We start from the raw sequence: 22095 nt of genomic DNA, 5'->3' as shown, positions 1-22095 counted from the left end.
AATTTAATCAATAGTTAGAAGAAAACAAAATAAACATTGATGTTCACATAATAATTTAAATATTAAACATGTAAAAGTAAATCACAGTTACTAAACTCGTTCGTGCTTTTTAGTTAAGTTATTTTGTAAGTGATATCTTTAGATGTTAATGTTATTTATAAAAATGTTTATTTTGTATTTTTTACAACCTAGAGTTCAATCACATTTATTCATTGGTTTTATTACCAGCTGTTATTTAAGTTTATAGTATATACATATATATAATAAATATAATATGTATACAGAAAAACTCAACATATATAATGTTCGTTTTTCCTCTATTTGTTTATTTTTTTTTGTTTCTTCAGTTTACCATACTAATCCAATCAAATAATGAATAATCCTGTAGTGGGCATATGACGATGCAATAAAAAATAGATGTAATATAAGGAACCGTACGCAATCCTGTTGGATGACAGCTGTTTGGCGAGATCCTTTATGACTGGGGAATTCACCAGTAGCATAAAATGTCTCTAGAAGACGTTCTTTTTCTTCCCAGCGATCAAACAACCATTTAGTCATTTCTTCTTGTTCTCTAGGAACCTAAAAATATCAAGTTAGCATAACTAATGCAATCAAAATGTTAATTTTAAACATTGACATACAAGTGAACTGGGAAATAATCTGTAGTACATATGTGTACGGCAAGCTCTTCTCTGACCCATAATGATAGTGGGTAAATCCAACGGTCTTCCTTCTGAGTATGCAACTGTTACATCCAAAATCCATGCTAATTTGTCAGTATTTTCATCTATAGTAGTTTATTTTATTAGAATTAAGATGAAAAATGTTATACTATGTTGGTATAAATAATATTCACCAAATTTATGAATATTAGGTAGATACTTCATATTATAATAATAAGTGAGTATGATACAAATTTTACTGTACTGAAAAATTGTAATCAACAAAATAATTTTCTACAAACTTATTATTAATTATAAATTGATTGCATAAAATAATTTAGAATTAAAATTAATTATAATATGTGTATTATTTTAATACATAAACTGAAAGATCCAGTACTAGAACTGGCTATAGCCATATTTTAAAATTGTTCGAGAAGCATACAATCATATTGGTGAATGAACTCTGGATACCAGACACCCTCATTTGTATTATAAGCTTATCTAACAGATGGAGATACCCAGTTATTGCACCACAATGTAACCAAAATTATTCTTAATCAGAAAATGTAAAAACATGCATTTCAAAACTAAGTAGAGATAATCAGTCCTTTAACTGGATCCTTCATTTACGATTATTACTTACTGAATTCAGTATTATTGTTAGTCACACCACCATATTTTGTTTGTTTTGGTGAAAGTTCATCAATGATTGCTGAAAAAGCTCCTAATCTTGGTAATGTAACATGTTCTAGTAAAGGTAAATTATTTTTCTGTGCATACCTAAAATTAATAATTATCAATCAATATTAACAATACAATTATTTTATTGATTTACCTTTGACTAGCTTCTCGTCTTTTTCTTAAAAATCCACCTTCTGGAAATAAAATAATTAATTTTCGCTGACGAGGCAAATATGATCCACGAATGTGAGTTCTTAATTCTTTAACAGCTTGTTCTCTTTGATCTTTACCCTATACAGAAAAAAAAATGAACAATAGATAATTTCAGGTTTAAAAGAATAAAAAAATTCACACTCACCGATAAAATAAAAAAATCCTGATGTATAATAGAAACAATACCAAAATTAGTAAACTTGAATATCCTGTCCATGATCCACATAATATTGGGCAACACACCGGCCTTGGAATTAAAATTTGTCATCAACATTGGCACATCTGCTGTAGATTGATGATTAACTAACACTAGTGTACGATCATTCAAACATAATCTAATATCATCACCCATTTCAACAACTATATACAAAAAATAAACATACAATTTAAATATATTTAATCAACTGAAATAAAAAAATATTAAATAGTATAAGTTTTAAAATTATTAAATTAAACAGTTCAACATGTTAAAAAAGAATAACATAAAAAAAACCATTTTTTATAAAATATGTATCTGGTTTTTTTTTGTTGCATTTTCTGTTTTTCTACATAGGACAACATATGATCATAATATAAACAACATTGGATCAGTAAAAACAAGCAGACATTTTTTAAAATTTTTATTCTTATTCAAAAGAATATTTAGAATCCATACTAACAATAGATAAATTAGATGAATAATTAATAGAATCATATATACATTTGTTGCATCAATGGGATAATGGGGGCAGAACATTGAACTAAAATTAGAGTATTCGTGAGTGGTGAATTTATATGTAAAGAGACAATAAAAGATATTACTTACTGTCATAACCAGCTGACCAAGACCACATAGAAACCATTGCTAATAGCCAATGGAAAAATAAGCCTTCAAGTTTCCAGTATAGATTTGGGTGAATCTTCCGCAAGGGGAAAAATATAATCATCCAAACACAATACGTTGGTATACAATAGATGTTGTTAATAAGTACAAACAATATGCGGATGATAACTTTGCAAGTTACAGTAGCTCTGAAAATGAAAAATAAAATAAATATTATAATTTACAAACACCAAAACCAAAGACAATTGTATTTTTGTTAAAATTTAAATTAAAATAGGTAATTTTTGTTTCATTGAAATTTCAGTCAAATACTACATTTCAACAATTAGGAGAATAGGTAAGATATTATTCCAAAATATATGTGTAAAATAGTGATTGTATCATATATAAAAATATGTAATGATAAGAAGGAAAATATATTATTTAGTGAATAGGGTAATATTAGTTGAATGAGAATCAGGAAAGAAACATTTGCTGTTTAGGCATTTTCAAAGAGTGTACAGTAGAAACTCGATTAACCGTCACCCTCTGTTATCAGTCACCGTCAAAAAAAAAAATAGTTAATCAGGCGATACCTAAAAACTAGTTGCAGTGAATAAAACAGCGGCTATCAAACATATAAAAATAGTTAGTAATATTCAAAATATGCAATCAACCCAATAAAAGCTATGTAAACGAACAAATTGAATAATTTTTTATATATTATTATTTTAGTCGGCAAATAGACACGTTTTGAAATACATATGTAAATTGCAAAATTTCTATTAACTGTCTATTCGATTAACTGGCATAGTCTTGGTCCTGACAGTGATAGTTAAATAAAGCAAATTAATATTATTGTAAAAGCAATAGATGTAGGAAATGAAATTGTAAATTTATTTAGTATAAAACTGTATTTTCTCCTCGATTTTTTTATGTGCTTTAAATTAGACAGAAAAGTAATTTTTATTAAATAATGAAAAGATAACATTAATACATAGGTATGTGGATTAAAACAAAAAATTACATTTGTAACAAAGATAAGAAAGACAATTGAAAAGTTCTGATTTTTTTTATTAAATAAGTAAATACCTAACTAATCGTTTTTTTTTGGAAATTTATAACAACATTTTATTCTACAGTTAGTTCTAAGAAAATTTGTTTGACGGTAACTACTAACTAGTTATGATTCAAAATAATTAGATTTTTTTAAATTTTTAGTTGATAAAAATGCATACGTCATAACGTGATTTATTATAAATGATCAAACATAATATTTAGGCATCATTTACAGTACAAGGGACCAGACACTGCTTACCTTAGCGGAGTAGTTTATATACACAAATTCTAGAGTCTATTGGTGATTTTTAGGATTCTTTAAACATGTTTAGGTAGATGAAAATTGGAATAGATAATAAGATTTTAGTATGGCTTGGTGAGGTGCAGTCTTACGCTTAATATGCGGAAATGCTCTGAGTGTACGTACCAGCCGACTTTGGTAGCTCCCAGATGGGTGACTAACCGGGATTTTCAGCAAGAAAATTATACATACAATAATGCGCGTGTTAACGTGAATTAACCGTTCTCTCGACAAACAGCTATAGTTGCCGGACTTTAGTTCAATAATAAAAAAAAAAGAATTTAGAATAACAGCAATATACTGTGAGCAAATTATCCGTTAACTAATTTACTAGAATATTAAATTAAGATCTATAAGTGATATTGAGTACATTGTAATGCACCAACAAAGGTAAAAGAAAAACAGTATTAAAGATTCTAGTGTGATCATTTCTAAATGACTGAACAGTAATATCTAATACATAAAACTATGTTAGCCTAAAATGATTTTAAAATAAATTCATGGTAAGTTACAACAGTTATAATAAGTAATTTACAATTTATATTAATTATAAGACCAAAACAGACAGATAAACAAATCAAAATTACACAAAGATAATTATTCTCAAAACGATATGTTTTCAATTTTTCTTTTAAAAAATAGATAATCATACTAATGTACTAAAAGAGTCAATCAAATGAATTCAATATCATTTATGTATACATATAATTTTATACTCCATTTTATGCCATTAACTGCATGGTTATTAGCCACTTTTTTACTGTAGGTTATGGTATGGTGGGTCAAAACAAGTAATTTATTTATGTAATAAGGTACAAAGTAACTGAAACAGTTAGAAAATACTAGCCACATAATATGTATATGTACCTATTCATATAATATATATATATAAACATACTATGTATTATGTATTATGTATTTAAGCTTTAATAATTTTAATAAAAAAAAAAACAGTAAATAATAATGTATTGATAATAATAAAATACCTAATATTATGATGTATTACAAAGTAATGTTGTTCTAATCACTCTGATTTCAGCCTTGGAAATAGAATAATAATGATTATAGATTATTAAGAAACAACTACTTAACATTATGCAGTATCCTATAGAAAACAAGAATGTCTCAAAATAATATATTAAACCTATTTCTAAATTTAATTGTTTTATACTTCAAGGTAAGGTTTGTTATGTTATGGTAGGTATATACCTATATCTTAGACTATGTAACACATAAAAAACAAGTTCATACATCATTCAGATAAATATTAATAAATAGGAGTATGTAGTTTATGAGCTGGCCTACTAACTTCTCAATTTAAAGAAGAAAATATTTTTAGGGACAATTTATTTTTGCTTAACATATATGATTAAGAGTTATTAGGTAAGGTAGTTTAAAATGAAACTTGATATTTATAAAATAAGAAGAAACAAAAAGCATTGGAAAAATGTATTTGATTTATTTTTGTATACAATGTATTTATTTTGAAGTAGAATTTAAATAGAATTATCAGAATAGATAACGGTAATATGTTGTATACATTTAAACTAGGTAGGTATTTAATTATAAAACAATGAAGCCGGAAAAATTGACAATTATTAGCAATTTAATTTGAAACAAATTGGCTAAAAGGGTCCATTAAATATTAATTGTAGAACCTTTATAATTTTTAGAAAATTTAAATATAGTTTAATTACAAAGTCTCATTGTGTCAATATAAATTAAGTGCAAATTGTCAGATATTGGTAAGTATTTTAAATTTAAACTGTAAAAAAAGTAGATACTTAAATATTAATTATAATTAATTCTGATATTTTGGCACACACTTATCGATTATCAGGCTCCAAACTGTTTAGTATTTATTTTGTTTATATTTTTTCTGTATAAACAATAGCCATACATTAGTTGTTAATTATAATGAACAAAATATTATTATTATGTATTAATAATAATTCTTTCTTTTTTAAGGCAATTAATAAATGTAAAATATGAGTATAAAATTTATAAATTAAAAGTAGACTTTTATTTATAAAGGACACATGCATTTAACAATGTTATTCATTATATGAGTAAATAATCTTTAAATGTTTATACACTAATAATTACCAGAGTTAAGAACTTATAAGTATACAATTAGGACCAGGGACATCGTCCCTTAAAAATGTGCATTAAAAAAAAATACTGTAGACTAAGTCCTTAGTCCTACTTTTAACTAAAGCACAGACAATAATGCACTAAAAAATCATCGAATATGAGCTTTAAAAAAAGTACAACTAAACAATTATTGTTCCACCAAGTACGTATTATCCATAATATGAAACAAAATTACATTTAATGGATGATTTTATAAACCTTGTATTCCATTATACTGTAAACTAAACTACTAACTGACCATTAAGATAAAAATTAGTCTGTATCATTTGTACGACACATTTACAGTTTTATTAAATAATTGTTGACCTTGATTTACAAAAACGTGCTTGAATTTTGAAAAACATTCAATTGAGGGGGCTTCATACACATTATGTTTTGTACTTAATTAACATACCATACATTTTTTTACAATTTATATTAAATGATACACTAAGTAAATTTGATTGGAAAAAATAATGGCATGATGTTCACATAATCCGAGAAAATATTAATTTATATTACCTACATAAATAATAATAAAATCATAGTAAGTTATCTAGATATCTGAGTTCTAATAGGTATTGTTTGTACAATAAAATGAAAGTCCTTGCTCTACTTATAACTAAGCTAGAGATAGTATATTTCCAAATTTTTAAATAGTAAAATCGAGGGTAAAATACAAATTGCATTACTAGGGATTAGATTTTGTATAACTATCTTATAATTTGACTTTTAAGTACCTAAATGGACAAAATGTTAAGAGGGTAGGTATCAAGTTACATTGACATTTAGCATAGGCCGCCGAGTTTCCCAATAATCTCATATATCCTTATAGAAAAATACAGTGTCCCACTTTGTATAACGTACAAGGGTAGGTAGGTACTAGGTACCTACAACCCACATATATCTATATTTGATGAGTAATTTCAGAGGTAATTTCAATAAAATAAAAAAAATGTTACAATGGTAAAGAAATGTACCTACACTAACTGGTTTACTTTATTTTCATGTCTTAGAAAACAACTGATCCGTGCAATAAAAATGTCTCTGACAACTCAACGCTTACAATTATGGCGAGTGAGTCTAAATACAAATATGCAATAGTTGAAAAAAAATCTTAAGTCTTTACATACTCTTTACTAAGTTTAGCGATTTTAAGAACTGTGTTGATAAAATAACTAACTCTATACTCTATACAGTGTTGAACTATAGGTATTGGTAGGTATCTACTTATAAAATATATGCCTGTCTGTTATAATATGAAAATAATACATAGTAATTATGATAATAAAATAAAATTAATACTCAGTAATAGCAGTTTGTGACCTGTTGTTTGAATACACAAATAATTTATCATTATTAATTGTGTGTACATATTAAAAAAAAAATTATTGACAGGGATGAACATGGTCAAAAAATAAATTTGAATTCTTCTTTAACTTTATAATTAATTTCTTTATAGTTTATTTCTATTGTTGTTAGTCATTCTTAAATAAAACATTATACAATGTTATCTACCCATGATCAATTCGACTATTTTAATAAGCTGAATGGGAAATTAAATTAATGATTAAGTGCTGCATGATCAATGCAAATAGATTTAGATTTTGAATGACTAATACTTAACTTAAAAAAATAAAATAAAATAAATATCATAAAATACTTAATAATGTTTATTATAGAATAACTGTCATCAGATAAAATATAATGAACATTATCTAATGAAATAGGTACACATAATATTATTGTTAAGTGACTGTGAAAGCACTCTTGATAAAAAAAACAAATAAATAAATAAGATTAGGTATTAATTAGCTTTTATTATAAAATTGAAGTGATTCATTTACTTGTTAATTTATCATTTTTTAAAATTATTAATTTCTTATAAATAAAGAGATAATTTTCTAAACAAAACATATTTTAACTTTAATATTAAATAGGTTATAAACAAACTGATTATTTGAATGCCTAGGCACATATTTTTATTGAAAACACTTCTAAATATGTATGAGCAAGTAGGTATCTATCTAAAACTAATTATGACGGGTACCTATGCTGGGTTGCATAAATTATCACTCAACATATAATATTAATCAATAGTGAGGCATTAGTTTTTTAAAAAATACTTTAGTAACCCATGATTGTTTGGTAAGATAAATAAATTGTTTATGCAACTTAGCACTATAATTCTTTAGGTAATGCCAAGTATTTGAAAGTTTAAATGCAATTTCGGTAGTTTATGTCTAGGTTCTTATTAAAATTTGAACACCAATAAATCTTATAAATAAAATCTTTACATATGTCAGAAAATACAAATACACTTTTTTTTTGAAATGGTAAGAACTATTAACCTTTATTATCAGATACAAAACTAGGTACCTACCTAAGACCTAACAAATATCACACTAACAGAGAAAAAGTATTTACATTTATCTCAATATCATAAATGAAAATGTCTACTTTTTAATTAAGTACATAAATAAATGTGCATGAACGTTAATACTTAGTAATCATAGACATATATTTCAAAATAATAGTTTGGATATGTGAATAAAACTGATTAAAGATCACAGGGTGCCATTGGTACTTAACTATAATTTCAATAAAACAATTCAAGGAATTAGGTATAGGTTAGACGAATGACAATTGAATATGAAGAAGGTTATTACAATTTTGAAAATATAATTAAAGAGTAATACCTACCTACATAGATTTTAACAAAATAATTTAGCCTTGGAAATAATTATGATATCTATATTTACCTTCTTATTCATAAAACTGTAAATCTACAAAAACACTAAAACTAAAATAAATTCCTATACATTTTAAAAGAATCGTTTTGTATACTTATGTACAAACTATTATTTAATAATGATCCATTTAACTTTATTTCAGTTGGTGAATTCCGAGGTAAATTCACAGGCGTAATGTATGGGGCCTTGGAATCTAACACACTTCTCCTTAAAAAACATCAATATAAATTTGTCATATAGGAACCTTCATAGGTACATACTGATATATATTTCAAGGTGTACCTAAAGGCAAAATCGATATTTTTAAAAAATTTTTAATAAATTGTAGCACATCTACTACCTATGGAAATGTTCATCATGTTTACGCCTGCCTATAGGTATGGTAATAAAAGTATCAATCTTTTAAATAGGGGCTGTAAGTCAGGTTCTAAGTAAATAACTGCTGTTTATGCACAGTTATTTTGTATAGACTGAAACAATCAAAAGCATGTACGAACCTGTAACCAAATTGTTTTAACCGTCCGTCTGGCATCTCTATGCTTAAGTCGGTTTTCATGTCGATTGCACCATACGAAAAAAAATTTCAATAAGTTAAATGTAAATTGTAGGTAAACCGCACGTCGGGTCGTTTGGAATATTATTTTATTTAATAAACGAAATAAAAAGTCGCGATAACAGGCATCGGACGAGTGCGAGTACTCGCGCGAGGGGAGAGGCACTACCGCCCAACGGACGAAAAATTGGCTCGCCGACGGCCGCGGCTCACATCGTTTTCACTCTTCGTACGTCTGTGGACTGAGGGTGGGAGGTCGGAGGTACAACGAGCGGGTGGGTGCGCGTGCCGGATAACGTGTCGTTTGGGAAATGTTTTTTGCGTTCAAGCAGTCTCGTGTCGTAGGGGTTGTCGAACACTTTAGACGAGAGGAGCACCGTCGGGTGTATTCACTGCGAATGACATGAATGACCACTGAGGCACTGACGAATGCGAAATGAGTAATGACGAACGTTTTTATCAACGAACAGAGTACTGACTCACTACTAGTGGGTATCGAAAATACTAAAAACGTATTATCTATGTAAAATATAATAATATTATATATATATATACTACAACCACAGACTGTGCACTGTGCAGACGAAAATAAATGACCTTAGTCAAAACGTTAACATTTTAACAAACTGACACCGCCGAGTAAACGGACGACTGAGAAACGGGCGCTGATAACCTAACCAACTACAACTGTAAGTTTCAAGCATCTACCGTGGTAAGCGAGATGGCGGCAATACATTTTCACCCGAGTGGGTCATTCGTTGATACTAATTGATAATCTGATAATATAGAGATGGAAAATTTAGTATAATAATATTATCAATTATCATATACCTAATGTAATAATCTGACTATGGATTATTTAATATTTACATATAAATTAAATTATTCTTTATTTTTATCACACACGACGTAGACGTAGACCATAGACGAAGTGAATGTACATCATTCATGGGCACATGCATAGTTTAGAGGTTGCCACGACCGTAGAATTTCAGTTGCACCATCTGAAGCAGTGTACATGGCATGAAGACTAGTCGAATTCTTGTCTTCTTGAAACATCCTCATGTCCCATCCATGTATAGTAAATAATAGATCTCTTAATTATTGACAGGGTCCCCTCGAGATGGGGGCTGTTGAACCTAGAATAGAGGGGCCCGTTGAAATGAATTTTGAAATTTTAATAGGAATGCTTATTTTTATATTAAATAATATTAAAAAATAACATTTAATGCTATATAATAAATGATATTTAGTCATTTTGATGTTATAAGACACTTATGAATGGATGAAAACAATTTATACATTTCGATGATATCATAAATTATTATCAAAATGCTTATGAATCTTAATTTTTAATAATTTATGATAAATTGTAATAATTGTATTATTGGAAGTTTTGAAAAGGGCTCGATCAAAAATTTAATACAGGTGCCTGGTGTGTGATATTATCAATGGAGCTGCAGGCAGATGCCCCATACAGTGCAATAAAAGTATAAGATTACTCTATGTGATGCCCGTAACACGATTCATGCAGACTTATAGAACTAAATACTTCTTTAAGTCTATGCTTGAAGACGGAGACTATAGATAATATAGGTTGTAAAACATTCTGTACCTACCCAAACTCACATTTTTTTGGAGAGTAGCATAAATGCACAACTGGAAATTTTATCCAACCCTTTTGCCTTGAATTATTTAAGATAGATATAAAATATATTTTTTAAATAAATCAAAATAAATGTATGTTTAACACTCCAAAAATTTTGATTCCTAATGGATTAATCCCCCTCCTCTTAGCACTGCCACGACTAAAGTAATCAACAAGAAAAAGGCAGAGTAGGTATATTTGTCCTTTTCTTGGTAACTACCTTATTTGTCGTTTTTTTCTTTTTTTTTTGCAATATTTTTGCAGTAGATATTCAATTGTTTAAGAAGAATGAATAGTTTTAGAGTTAATGACACTTTAAAAATTAAAATTTGAGATTTCATGTATTAAAAGTTAATCTCAGCAGCTTTGGAATTTAATCTAACATGATGATGGTCATGCCACTGGTCTCAAACTTTTAAGTGGTGAACAATTTATATTAGGTACCACTAATACAATACAAGAATATATTTGGTTAAGTAAAAAATTTGCATTTTTTTTAAATTACCCTGCTTTACTACAAGATCATATTTATTAAGTTATAAAATCTGTACAATATTATTTAGCTTACATGATTTAATAGAAAATTTAACAAAATAATATAGTTAAATATAATATGTTAATATACCAACCAAATCGTAAAACATAATAAATATGTCAAAACCTATGTGTAATTAGTGTGTGAATGAATAGTGACATCTGAATAACCAGTCACAAGTATTCAGAGTTTACAGCATAGCAAAGGCAACAGTCAATCCACTTTTATTAGAACTGAGTATAATTACTATTTTTTATTAAGTGACTTCCCCGGCTACTCATCCTAAAAAACCACAGTCGCAACTGTCAAATAGTAGTATGTATTTTTATGTAACCCCAAAGAAAAATATTTTTTTAGTAGAACTTCATCAAAAAAAAGTTTAATCACCACTGGCCTATAAAATACTTTATATATTATTTGGTAACTTAGCAACCATCTACAAGAAATAACAAACAATTATTTATTTGGTAATACAAGTTTATTAAGTGTTGTTTTAAATATGGCTCCTTCTTTACATTACCAAGTTATTCTTTATTTTAATCGTTATTATTTTTTGTTGTATTACATTATTGAGATAATGGTTTGCATTTTAAAAACTTATAAATTATCATATCCAACCAGGATAGCAGCTGTTGAATGGTTCATTCTCGCATTGTTGTACCCAGTACAAAGAAGCCGTATAGCTTTGGGCAGCAAAGGAAACCTTACTGATAAAGCACCACCTATTGTTATATCATCAATACTTAGCATTACAACTATCTTGGGTACATTACATATGATTAGATGGCAAACATATATAATTTATTTGGAAATTATAATTGGTTATATAGAATTAACTTTTGAGTCAATTTGTTTTGTATTAGGATTTATTCATTTACTAACTCAAAAATCTAATATGTATTAAAATGTAGGTAATGCACATTGTAATTTTATATGAAATACATTATTTTTTATATAATTTGAATTATTAATAATATTGTGAAATTTAATTTGAATTTAAACATTCTTCTTCGGAGGAATCTATTGTTGATGAATTTGTGTCACTGCTGTAGTATGAAGTACCAACACCACTGTCCTCAACAATTTTATCAATAAACAATTCTTGTAATTTATCTATTTTTTCATTAACCCGCCTATTAAAAGCATTTAAAGTGGCATGTAGTTCATAATTTGACCTTTTGGCTACGGCCGTTTGTAATGTGAGGAAACGGATGTCTTCGACCAAACGCTTATAATTAGGTCTATTAGAAGTAAAATCTCGTTCAAAGTCTGTTAATCCATCACAAGCAGTTTCCCAATTTATTTCAACTTTGCTTTTACGTAATTTCCTAAAAAATATAATATGTATAAGATCATTTAAAAGAAAATTAATTATAAATTACATTTATATTAAATACATACTCTTTTAAATGAATTTGTTCTTCTTGTTTACTAGATACCAATTTTGGATATTCTTGTCTGCGACTTATTAATTTTTCAGTATATCTAAGAAATATGCATACCATTATAAAATAAATTTAAAAAGCATAAACATATTTTAATATTATTAAAATAGGTTTACAACTTTAAATAAAATAAAATAAAAGTTTAATTGATATTATAAATAAACGAAATTACTTGAAAATTTTAGTTTCTCATAATATAGGATAGTTACGCTTATACTATAGTCTATAAGTATGCAGAAAGTATCATAAAACATGGTCATAATTATATTTTATCTACTAGTATTATCAAGAAACCTATTTTTATATACACGGTGATTCTTTAATTATGTACCATTTCATTGATTCAAAAAATATGAATGTTTTTGAAAATTGTTGTTCAAGTGGTTTGAAGTTGTTACAAAACAACTTAAAAATATTCAATAAAAGCAAAAAATTATAACGATGAAAAATACTTGAATAGTATTGGCCATAGACCATCAAATAATAGGGATTAGTATTTAGGATTTTTAACTTGAAACAGAATATACCTTCTGTATTCTTTAGTAAAATCATAAATGTTATGTTTCATAAGAGGTATTTAAAAAATATATGGACTTTTGAATAATATTTTAAACAGGTACAGTGATTCACCAAAACTCAGCCCTATTTTTTCATTCAATAATAAATTTATTCAAATTCTTGAGGTAAGAAGAGATATGTAAGAAAACATTATACTAAGCGTATACCAAGTAAAAAAAAATATTGTCAATAAAAAATCAAAAAAATTGTAAGTTAAATACAAGGTTAGTAAAATAAATTACTTTAATAGCAATATCATTTTTTTTTTTACTATTTAAAGAGTGTCATATGTCATGTGTCATGCTCGCTTTCGCTGCATTTGCGTTGGATATAATGTTTAAGTATACTTAAAAATTCTGAAAATCAAATTTTGAATAACCACGTACATTGTTGAAAATAAAAAGGGATGAGCAGGCTTAGGGAATCTAAATTACACTGTACCAATAACTTAAAAATATCATACATACATTTTTAATGCATGAAGAAAATAAAATGCATTGTTTCAAGGTATAGGTAAACTACTTACTCTTGTAATGTTTTTTTTCCTTGAACACCCAATACCATTGAATTAGAAACTATGTTTTCTTTTTCTTCATTTACCCAATGCATGTTCTTAAACAGCTCAAATTGTTTTTCATGATTCTCTATAACAATGATTTAATTTTAAACTAAATAGTTAAAAGATTTACATAAACTAATATTCGTAAAATGTTCGAAAAAGCACCTTCAACCGGTTTTGGGAAAAAACTAGAACGGCGTTTTCGGGGCACCTCAGACATTTTTTTTTTTGTTGATTTTAATATTCTTTTACAGTCAGCTATGTTATGGTTAGTACTGATAAAATAAGAAAAAACGTTAAAAATATTAATTATTAACCATGCACGAAATTCGAACTTAAAAACACTGCTTCATGTAGTTGGTAATTTACTAACATCCCCTAAAGGCTAAAGGCCTAAAGAGTATGAGTATTGAGTAATGACTAATGAGTAATGACTGATGAGTACAATTAGTTACAAGTATTACAACTCTACGAGCGTTGAATGTTGATAACGAATAACGATAATTTTGAACATGGTAGATTATAGAATCTACCATGGTCGCGGCTTTAGATAGTGTGGTTGCGTACAGGTAAGTCTCCAGTCTCCACTGCATGCGGCTCGGCTTGCTAGTCCCACCGCGGTCGGATTTCTCATAGCAACCAAAAATATTATAATAAATATGAATCAATATAAATTACATGATAGAAATTGGAAATCTGTATTTTGTATTAGTTTTCACTGAGATGTCGTGCGACTAGGACGCATTATTGGCTGCCGCTGCGTTCATTGTTATTGCAAATAAAAAATTTTAAAGAAAATCGAAACCTTCTGGGTACGACCCAAGCTTCATAGTCGTGAAGTATATGGCACAAGACATCTTTTATCCGATTTAGTATCAGATGATAGCCAAAGGTATATTAAATCTGGAGTATAGATACAATGGAGGTTTCCGAAACTTTTATAGGATGTCACCTTCACAGTTTACTGAATTACTACCAATTATCACCAAGTACATATTTCGAAAAATGACACTAATTTTAGAAAATCAATACCTGCTCAAGATCGCTTGGCCATAACTTTGAGGTTCTCGGCAACAGGCGACTCTTACCATTCACTATCATATTTGTTTAAAATTTAAAAACAAACCATTTCGAAAACAGTACCAGAAGTATGTGCAGCAATCGTGTATGTTCTCAAAGAACATGTAAAGGTAAGTAAACAATAAATAATAAACAAAATTAAATACTAACACCAGTTTTTAATATAACATTCTAATTTTTAAAAATAAACAAGAATACAACTATATTTGTATTATTTCAAATTAATTAATTTACGCGCGTATGAATATAAAATAAAATGATATCTGGCACTCGTGTAAAAAATAATATTGCATTATTATTATTTGATGGATAAACAGTTGTTGGTTGAGAACCAGAAGGATCAAGTTCTAAAGAGGATGAAGGCCAGGATGTAGACAAATTATTATCGTCTATTGACGGCTGAATGAGTTGATGTTGAGTAGATGTAGATGGAATATAGCTATAGTTATTAAAAGCTGGACCAACAATATGAGGACTTTTATTTGCAATAGGATTGAACTGATTCACAGGAGGTTTGTCATACTTTAAAAGTGCACCTTCCCAATCTTCCCATAGTATATTGTTTATAAAATGTTGTACAGCGATTTTTGCATAATTTGTTGAAAGCTTACGAAAAAACTCTTAAAAAAAAGAAACAAAAAAACACTTATCATTGAAAATCAATAAAAATCACTCTGTTCAGAATCTTAAGGTAATAAAGAAAAAATTAAATAAATGTGTAATATAAAAGCCATAAATAAGAAGGAATTTATATTTTGTAATAAAAACTAAAACTGGATATAAGTATTAACGTCTACAAGTTAAAATTTTAATAGAAGTTACTTTTAACTAATTTGTAAAACGAACGAGAACTTTTTTTGTTAAGTATAATTTCTATACGTCATAATGAATTTAATATTATACTCTATAATATATTAATATGAAATAATATTTAAGTAATAATTTTACGTATTTAATAACAACGTAGTAAATGTAATAATAATTAAATCCATTGTATAAATAAAAATGAAATGCTGTTCGTTGGTAAAGCTCATCACTTGAGAATGGCTAGACCAGAGATGGCGAACCTATGACACGCGTGTCACATAGTGACAAGTGCACACTATGTTAGTGACACACACGAATGTGTACAAGTTTGATAATATAAAAGTTTTTGAAAAAAATTGAAGGGTTATCAAACTTGTTGACACGCAGGGAAAACAAAATCCAACCAACATTTTTATTTGACACTGGTACAAAAAGGTTCGCCATCCCTGGGCTAGACCAATTTGTCTCATTTTTTATAATTTTTATTTTAGATGCCGAAAAATGAATCTGAATGGGGACAGGTCGCTAGAGAGTATGAAGCAAAGTGGAATTTTCCGAACAGCGTTAGAGCGATGGACGGAAAACACATATCTCTTCAGGCACCAGAGTGGAGTGGCACTGAGTTTTATAATTATAAGCAATTTTTCAGCATTGTTTTATTTGCTTAAGTTGATGCAAATTATATTTTTATTTATGCCAACGTAGGATGTCAAGGAAGAATATCTGACGGAGGAATGTTTACCAATACACTCCAAAAATACAAATAAATCCTTAGAAACATGTAAACTAAATTTACCTCCCGATGTTCCTCTTGCAAGTAGAACAGTAAAATCCCCCTACGGTTTTCGTGGGCGACGACGCGTTTCCGCTTTTACGAAATATTTTGAAACCCTATCCGGGAATTCAGAAAAATGGGTGTGCTACTCGAATTTTCAACTATCGTTTACGTAAGGCACGTAGAACATCAGGAAAATATCTTTGGAATATTATCCTCTGTTTTTCGCATTTTCCGAAAACCATTACTTTTAGATCCAAAAAAAGCAACAAATATTACTCTAGCAGCTATTTATTTACATAATTATCTTAGAAATAGTCCTTCGAAAAATATATACTGCCCTTCTGGTACTTTTGATTCGGAATGTTTGGATACTAGAGTTACTATATACCAGGATCTTGGTGAACAAATAATGTAGAACAAACTTCCTTTGAAAATTGTTCAAGAGAGGCACGAAAAAACTCAATGGAAGCTACAGAGGTGAGAAATGAATTTAGGGATTACTTTTTAACCAACGAAGGACGGGTATCCTAGCAGTATGAAAATCCATAATTCAATAATTGACTTATTATTTTTGTGTTACTTATTTTCTTGTTCAATTTTATTTCAAAAATATATTATTTACTATTCTAACAAACGTCTATAATATATTTTATTATTATTTAATATGATATTTAAGTATATTTTTATTATTATATACGCGTACAGTAAGTATTTGTAAACTTTAGAATGTATTTTCCTTTAAAAGTATTCATATATATTTGTAAATATTATTATCATTATATACTAAAATTAACAGTACCTACTATTATAACGTTTATAAATTTGTAAAATAAAATACATACCTATGGAGTGTTCACTGTAGTTCTAAGGTTTGTTTCTATCCAATATAAATTCCATGCTTTTGAATGCAAACCATTTACCTTCATACACTGATGCCCCACTTCCAGATTTCGTATTCACAAATTGTTCCCCTCTTACTGTCTTCGACTCTCTAGCAAAATAACTTGAAAGATTTTTTATTTTTCTTCCAACTTCATATTTTTCTACATTTATTGAATTGGCGATCTCATTCAACGCGTCATGCCTTTTGTCTCGATTTTTATAATCGCTTAACTTACAATTCCATGATATTGGATTTAAACGAAACAATTCAACTAGTTCCAGAGTTTTGTCTAGACTCCACTTCATGTTAGATGTACATTTTAAGTTATATACGATTACAATTAATTTCACTTGACACAAAGAATTAAATGAACGATCACCTTGCAAGTTTGGAGTTGCAATTAGTAGTATTTTAGGATGACTACCTGCTTCTATTTACAATAATATATGGCTACATTTACGAATTTAGAAATAAAATTCAAGACTAGGCGGTCTTAATAATAATTTTAATTAAATATTAATAATTCTTCGAAGAGTTTCAAATAACATTATATTCTTGGGAACGAATCAACGAACCCAATATTTTAGTACCAATATTAAGTATTGATTTTCTTAGAATTATTTATTTACTTACTACTTACTTTATTTAGGTAATTGTTAAATAATATTATATATATTTTTATAAACAAATAACTAATATGTAAGTATATATACTATTTCTAATTAATAATGTACATTTAATAATAATTAAATTATCAAATAATTTGTTATAAATTATTGAGAAAAACATTTAGGTATGATTTAGATATAAATCAAAAATAATTGTACCTAACTAGTTTTGTTTAATTACAACAAAAATAATATTTATATAAAAATACAATTATTTTCAATATCATTTTTAAAAGTGAATGTGATAATAATAATAATTTTACTTAGAAATTCGTCTGAGAGGAATCTAAGTGTTAATGTAAAATATCGGGTGTGAACGTGTGTGTGTTACTAAACGTCATAAACGTAACTTGAGATTAGTCTTGCGTATAGATTTTTTATGTTCAGAGGATGGACGATAGACCCAAATACACATATTTATTCGTTTTTCCTGTCTTTTTTATGTATTATAGAAGAAGGCTAACAATCTGAGAACAACTAGATTTTCAAATAAACTATTTTTAATATGTAGTGAAAATAGTATAATAAATTACAGGAGTATTTTTTGTAAAAATCTTTGTTTGGCCCATCGGCCAAAGTCCGCTCTGAATATGCCATGCGGCTTTCTTTGATGTTTGCCGACAACCATCGGGAACCCGCGGCTTCACGTCCACATCAAATTATTGAAGCCGCATGCAGTGGAGACATACCTTAGCGTAACGAGAAAAAACGGGCCGTGAATGTTTTAGATTTGTTCTTAAAATAGTTGTAAAGTAGAAAGTATTAAGAAATATCAAAATATAAATATTGGTGAAATTTAAAAAAAACTTGAAAATGAGCGAATTTTTAAAAATAAATTTTTTTTTTTATTTCAAATTATTAATTTTTTATTTTTTATTAAAAAATGTTTCCGCCCTTTGATCTTTGCTGTAGATCAGTACCAGACTTCGTTAGGTATACTACTGATAAATCATTGAATAAAGTATTTGAAAACAAATTAACACATATAATAACTAGGAAGGTTAGATGTGAATAAATAATACATAATAATATAAAATAATTCAAATATTTTGATAGCTTTGAAAGTTTTGACTATTAACAGTAGTTAGTATTTACCTATATTCTGTTTTTATTTTTCGATTATTTTATTAACGATAACACTTTTATATCTAAGAAAAAACGTTAAATGATTGTCTTGTCTAATTTTTAGACGTTTCAATTTTTGTCGTACTCAAAATGAAACTGTGTCCTTAATAATATGCTATAATAAATTAACTCTTTTTAAAGGCCAGTAAATAAAATCATTTCAATTTGTATATTATAATATGTCTTTAAAATTAGTACATAAGTGTTTATTTTGTATTTATTTTGCGAACTTATGTTTATTAATATGTGTAACTATTATGAATGTACTATTCACCTAATAGTTTGTGAATAATATTTGTATTATATTTAAGACTTTCTAAAATAAAAAACTTTCGCGTAAGTGCCTATTATTATTTGTATTGTAAAATGTTGTTACATTTAATTATAATATCACAATAACTTAATAATTATGAAATTGTATTTAGGAATGTTACTTACTATAAAAAATAATTATAATTTAACTTTTATTTTAAACTTTGTAATTAATCTAATAAGTATGTAATATATGCATATTGTATTAATGTCTTATCAATATAATAACTGATTTGGAAAAATATATTTGTGTTCAATAATTGTATATTATCGTAGTGCTCAGTGCTCACTCTGATGGTCCACCTTTTCCTTGCTTCAAAACTATTGCACAGAGTAGATACGATATGTCCTCTCTAGTCTCAATATATTCTTACTCTATGTTCGAAACACATTTATAATAGATTTTAATACTACGTAATAACTTCATATTATTATTATGGTCTTACAAAGCAAATAATAAGTTTAAAAAAAATCAACCATTTAATATTAGTTAACTTTTATTAATATAAAATAATATAACTGATGAATAATAATTAAAAGATGTTTATGATATATTTTTATTCTCAAACTCAAGTATTATAATATAATCTTTCATATTGAATATCACTTGTCTAAATATGCATACGTATAACAACATCTTCCATTTCGTTTTGGGAAACTGTGTTTTTAAATTGTGTATGTTATTTTACTGCATCTGAAACCAGAATATTTTAAACTATACGCATACACATCACAATTAATTTTACCGCGATCAATATATTATTTAAACGCTTAAAGAAAACATTTATTTACTCTTTTTTTTACAAGTGTTAAAATTGTTTTAACAATTTATCTGTAAATAACTTATTCATAATTCTTTTAAATGTTGCTATAAAATACTTTCCACATATGTAAGTCAGTTGATTCATCTAAAATTAAAAAAAAAGAAAAATGTCTATAGTATCGAGTTCAGTAGATTGTAAAAGCGATCCAGGTATAATAAATACAACGTCTAACATTACACATAGTTTTTATTTTTATAAAACCATTTTTAAGAATTATTATCCTTAGTATAAGCATTTTATGAACACAGAAACTACTCATTAGAGTTCTGATTTTGATACATTGACCTTTACAAAACAATTATCCACTAAATAATTTTCAGTAAAATATAGGGGGGGGGGGGTAACCATTTGAAAATTATAAGTTTGTATCACCTCAGGATACTCCTTTAGAAGTACAAAAAGATATCAGAAATTTAAAAATATGGGTTTTAAGTTTACTTAAAATTTCTAAACATCAGAATTTGAATAAATTTACCTTCTATTAAAGATGACAATGTAGTTGAGCATGCTTAAAAAAACACCCTGTTTATATTTTAAATTCATCATCAAATGAGGTGACGAGGGGTGACATAATATGTTTTAGAGGTTCATTTAGTATAAATAATTTGTGTTTGTGCTAGGAACGGTGAAAGACATAAGCGCCAAAATGTGATAAGAAAAAAAAAATCGTACCTTACAAAAGCGCCAAAATCGTATTGTACATAAGCGCCAAAATGAGATGAGAAAAAAAATCGTATTTTACAAAAACGCCAAAATCGTATCGTATATAAGCGCCAAAATTCTAGGTACCTGTGTGCTACGCAGTGGCGGCTCGTGCCTATAGGTGTGCAAGTGTGAGCTCACCACATATATTAATTAGATATAATAGTGAAAATGTATAATAATAATGCATTTATGTATAATAATAAATTAATTTTAACAAATATCTGTTTAACTGTATTTATTATATAAAAAAATTAAATTTTAAAAACAAACAAACGACAATTATTATTATACTCCGAATTAATATTTTTTAAAGTACTTAATATTATTTTCTAAAACTGTATAATCTCAAAATTAAAAATGCTAATAAATATTTTACTAATTACATTTATGCTTAAAACAGACTAATTTTTTTAAAATAAACTTTTGCAATAATTACACACCGCCTACTTTGAACACCACGAGCCGCCACTGGTGCTACGGTTAAAAGATATTAAATAACAGATAATATTATAATTAGAACTATATCGATCAAAAACTCCAAACGTTTAATCTTAATCGATAAATGTATTATTTTACAAAAACTCAACCAATTTATTAAATTTATATTTATTGCATGTATACATACCTATACTCATATTATATTTTAACAATGTATTATTGAACATTTTTTTAATGTAATATATTATATGAAATAAAATATTAAATTTGGCGCAAATGATAGGTCATTTTTATACCTTTGGCGCTTATGCCATGTGTTAAGTACAACAGGTATACAATATTAGATTGGCGCTTATGTCATACAAATTTTGGCGCAAATGATAGGTCATTTTTGTACCTTTGGCGCTTATGTCATGTAGCCGCTAGGAATATGGAAGATTTTTTGAAAAAAAGATGTATGCTATAAGGGATGTTTTGATACATGTTCAAATTTCCTTAATATTTTTACTTATTTTAAGTTACTATTTTCTGTTATCATCTATGAATAAATTATCCCTCTGTCACTTG

At 27.3% G+C, this 22095-nt stretch overlaps 2 protein-coding genes across 2 annotated transcripts; both read right to left on the bottom strand.

Annotated features, from left to right (window-relative positions):
- Positions 1-2: 2 nt before the first annotated feature.
- On the bottom strand, positions 3-9166 carry LOC111036875 (acyl-CoA:lysophosphatidylglycerol acyltransferase 1-like). The gene is made up of 7 exons (XM_022319136.1): positions 9108-9166; positions 2368-2573; positions 1708-1922; positions 1504-1640; positions 1312-1448; positions 645-790; positions 3-582 (listed from the first exon to the last, which is right to left on the bottom strand). The coding sequence occupies exons 1-7, from the start codon at positions 9164-9166 to the stop codon at positions 349-351; spliced, it is 1134 nt and encodes a 377-aa protein (XP_022174828.1). The 3' UTR covers positions 3-348.
- A 3028-nt stretch (positions 9167-12194) lies between these two features.
- On the bottom strand, positions 12195-14383 carry LOC111036903. Its single transcript, XM_022319178.1, has 4 exons — positions 14074-14383; positions 13876-13993; positions 12748-12831; positions 12195-12674 (listed from the first exon to the last, which is right to left on the bottom strand). Exons 1-4 carry the CDS (start codon positions 14126-14128, stop codon positions 12332-12334), a joined length of 600 nt encoding a protein of 199 aa, XP_022174870.1. The 5' UTR covers positions 14129-14383; the 3' UTR covers positions 12195-12331.
- Positions 14384-22095: the final 7712 nt, after the last annotated feature.

The sequence above is a fragment of the Myzus persicae genome, unplaced genomic scaffold (assembly GCF_001856785.1).
Source record: "Myzus persicae strain clone G006 unplaced genomic scaffold, MPER_G0061.0, whole genome shotgun sequence".
NCBI classification, from domain to species: Eukaryota; Metazoa; Arthropoda; class Insecta; order Hemiptera; family Aphididae; genus Myzus; species Myzus persicae.
This window is presented reverse-complemented; position numbering and strand designations above follow the sequence as displayed.

What these genes read in the sequence shown, in the direction of transcription:
- LOC111036903 (XM_022319178.1), bottom strand. Translation starts at nt 14,128, where the DNA reads ATGTCTGAGGTGCCCCGAAAACGCCGTTCTAGTTTTTTCCCAAAACCG. An exon ending in GGAAAAAAAACATTACAAGA is followed by an intron (nt 12,832 to 13,875) that starts GTAAGTAGTTTA and finishes CATATTTCTTAG; the next exon opens with ATATACTGAAAAATTAATAA. An exon ending in GAACAAATTCATTTAAAAGA is followed by an intron (nt 12,675 to 12,747) that starts GTATGTATTTAA and finishes TATATTTTTTAG; the next exon opens with GAAATTACGTAAAAGCAAAG.
- LOC111036875 (XM_022319136.1), bottom strand. Translation starts at nt 9,166, where the DNA reads ATGAAAACCGACTTAAGCATAGAGATGCCAGACGGACGGTTAAAACAA. An exon ending in AGACGAGAAGCTAGTCAAAG is followed by an intron (nt 1,449 to 1,503) that starts GTAAATCAATAA and finishes TATTAATTTTAG; the next exon opens with GTATGCACAGAAAAATAATT. An exon ending in GATTATTTCCCAGTTCACTT is followed by an intron (nt 583 to 644) that starts GTATGTCAATGT and finishes TGATATTTTTAG; the next exon opens with GTTCCTAGAGAACAAGAAGA.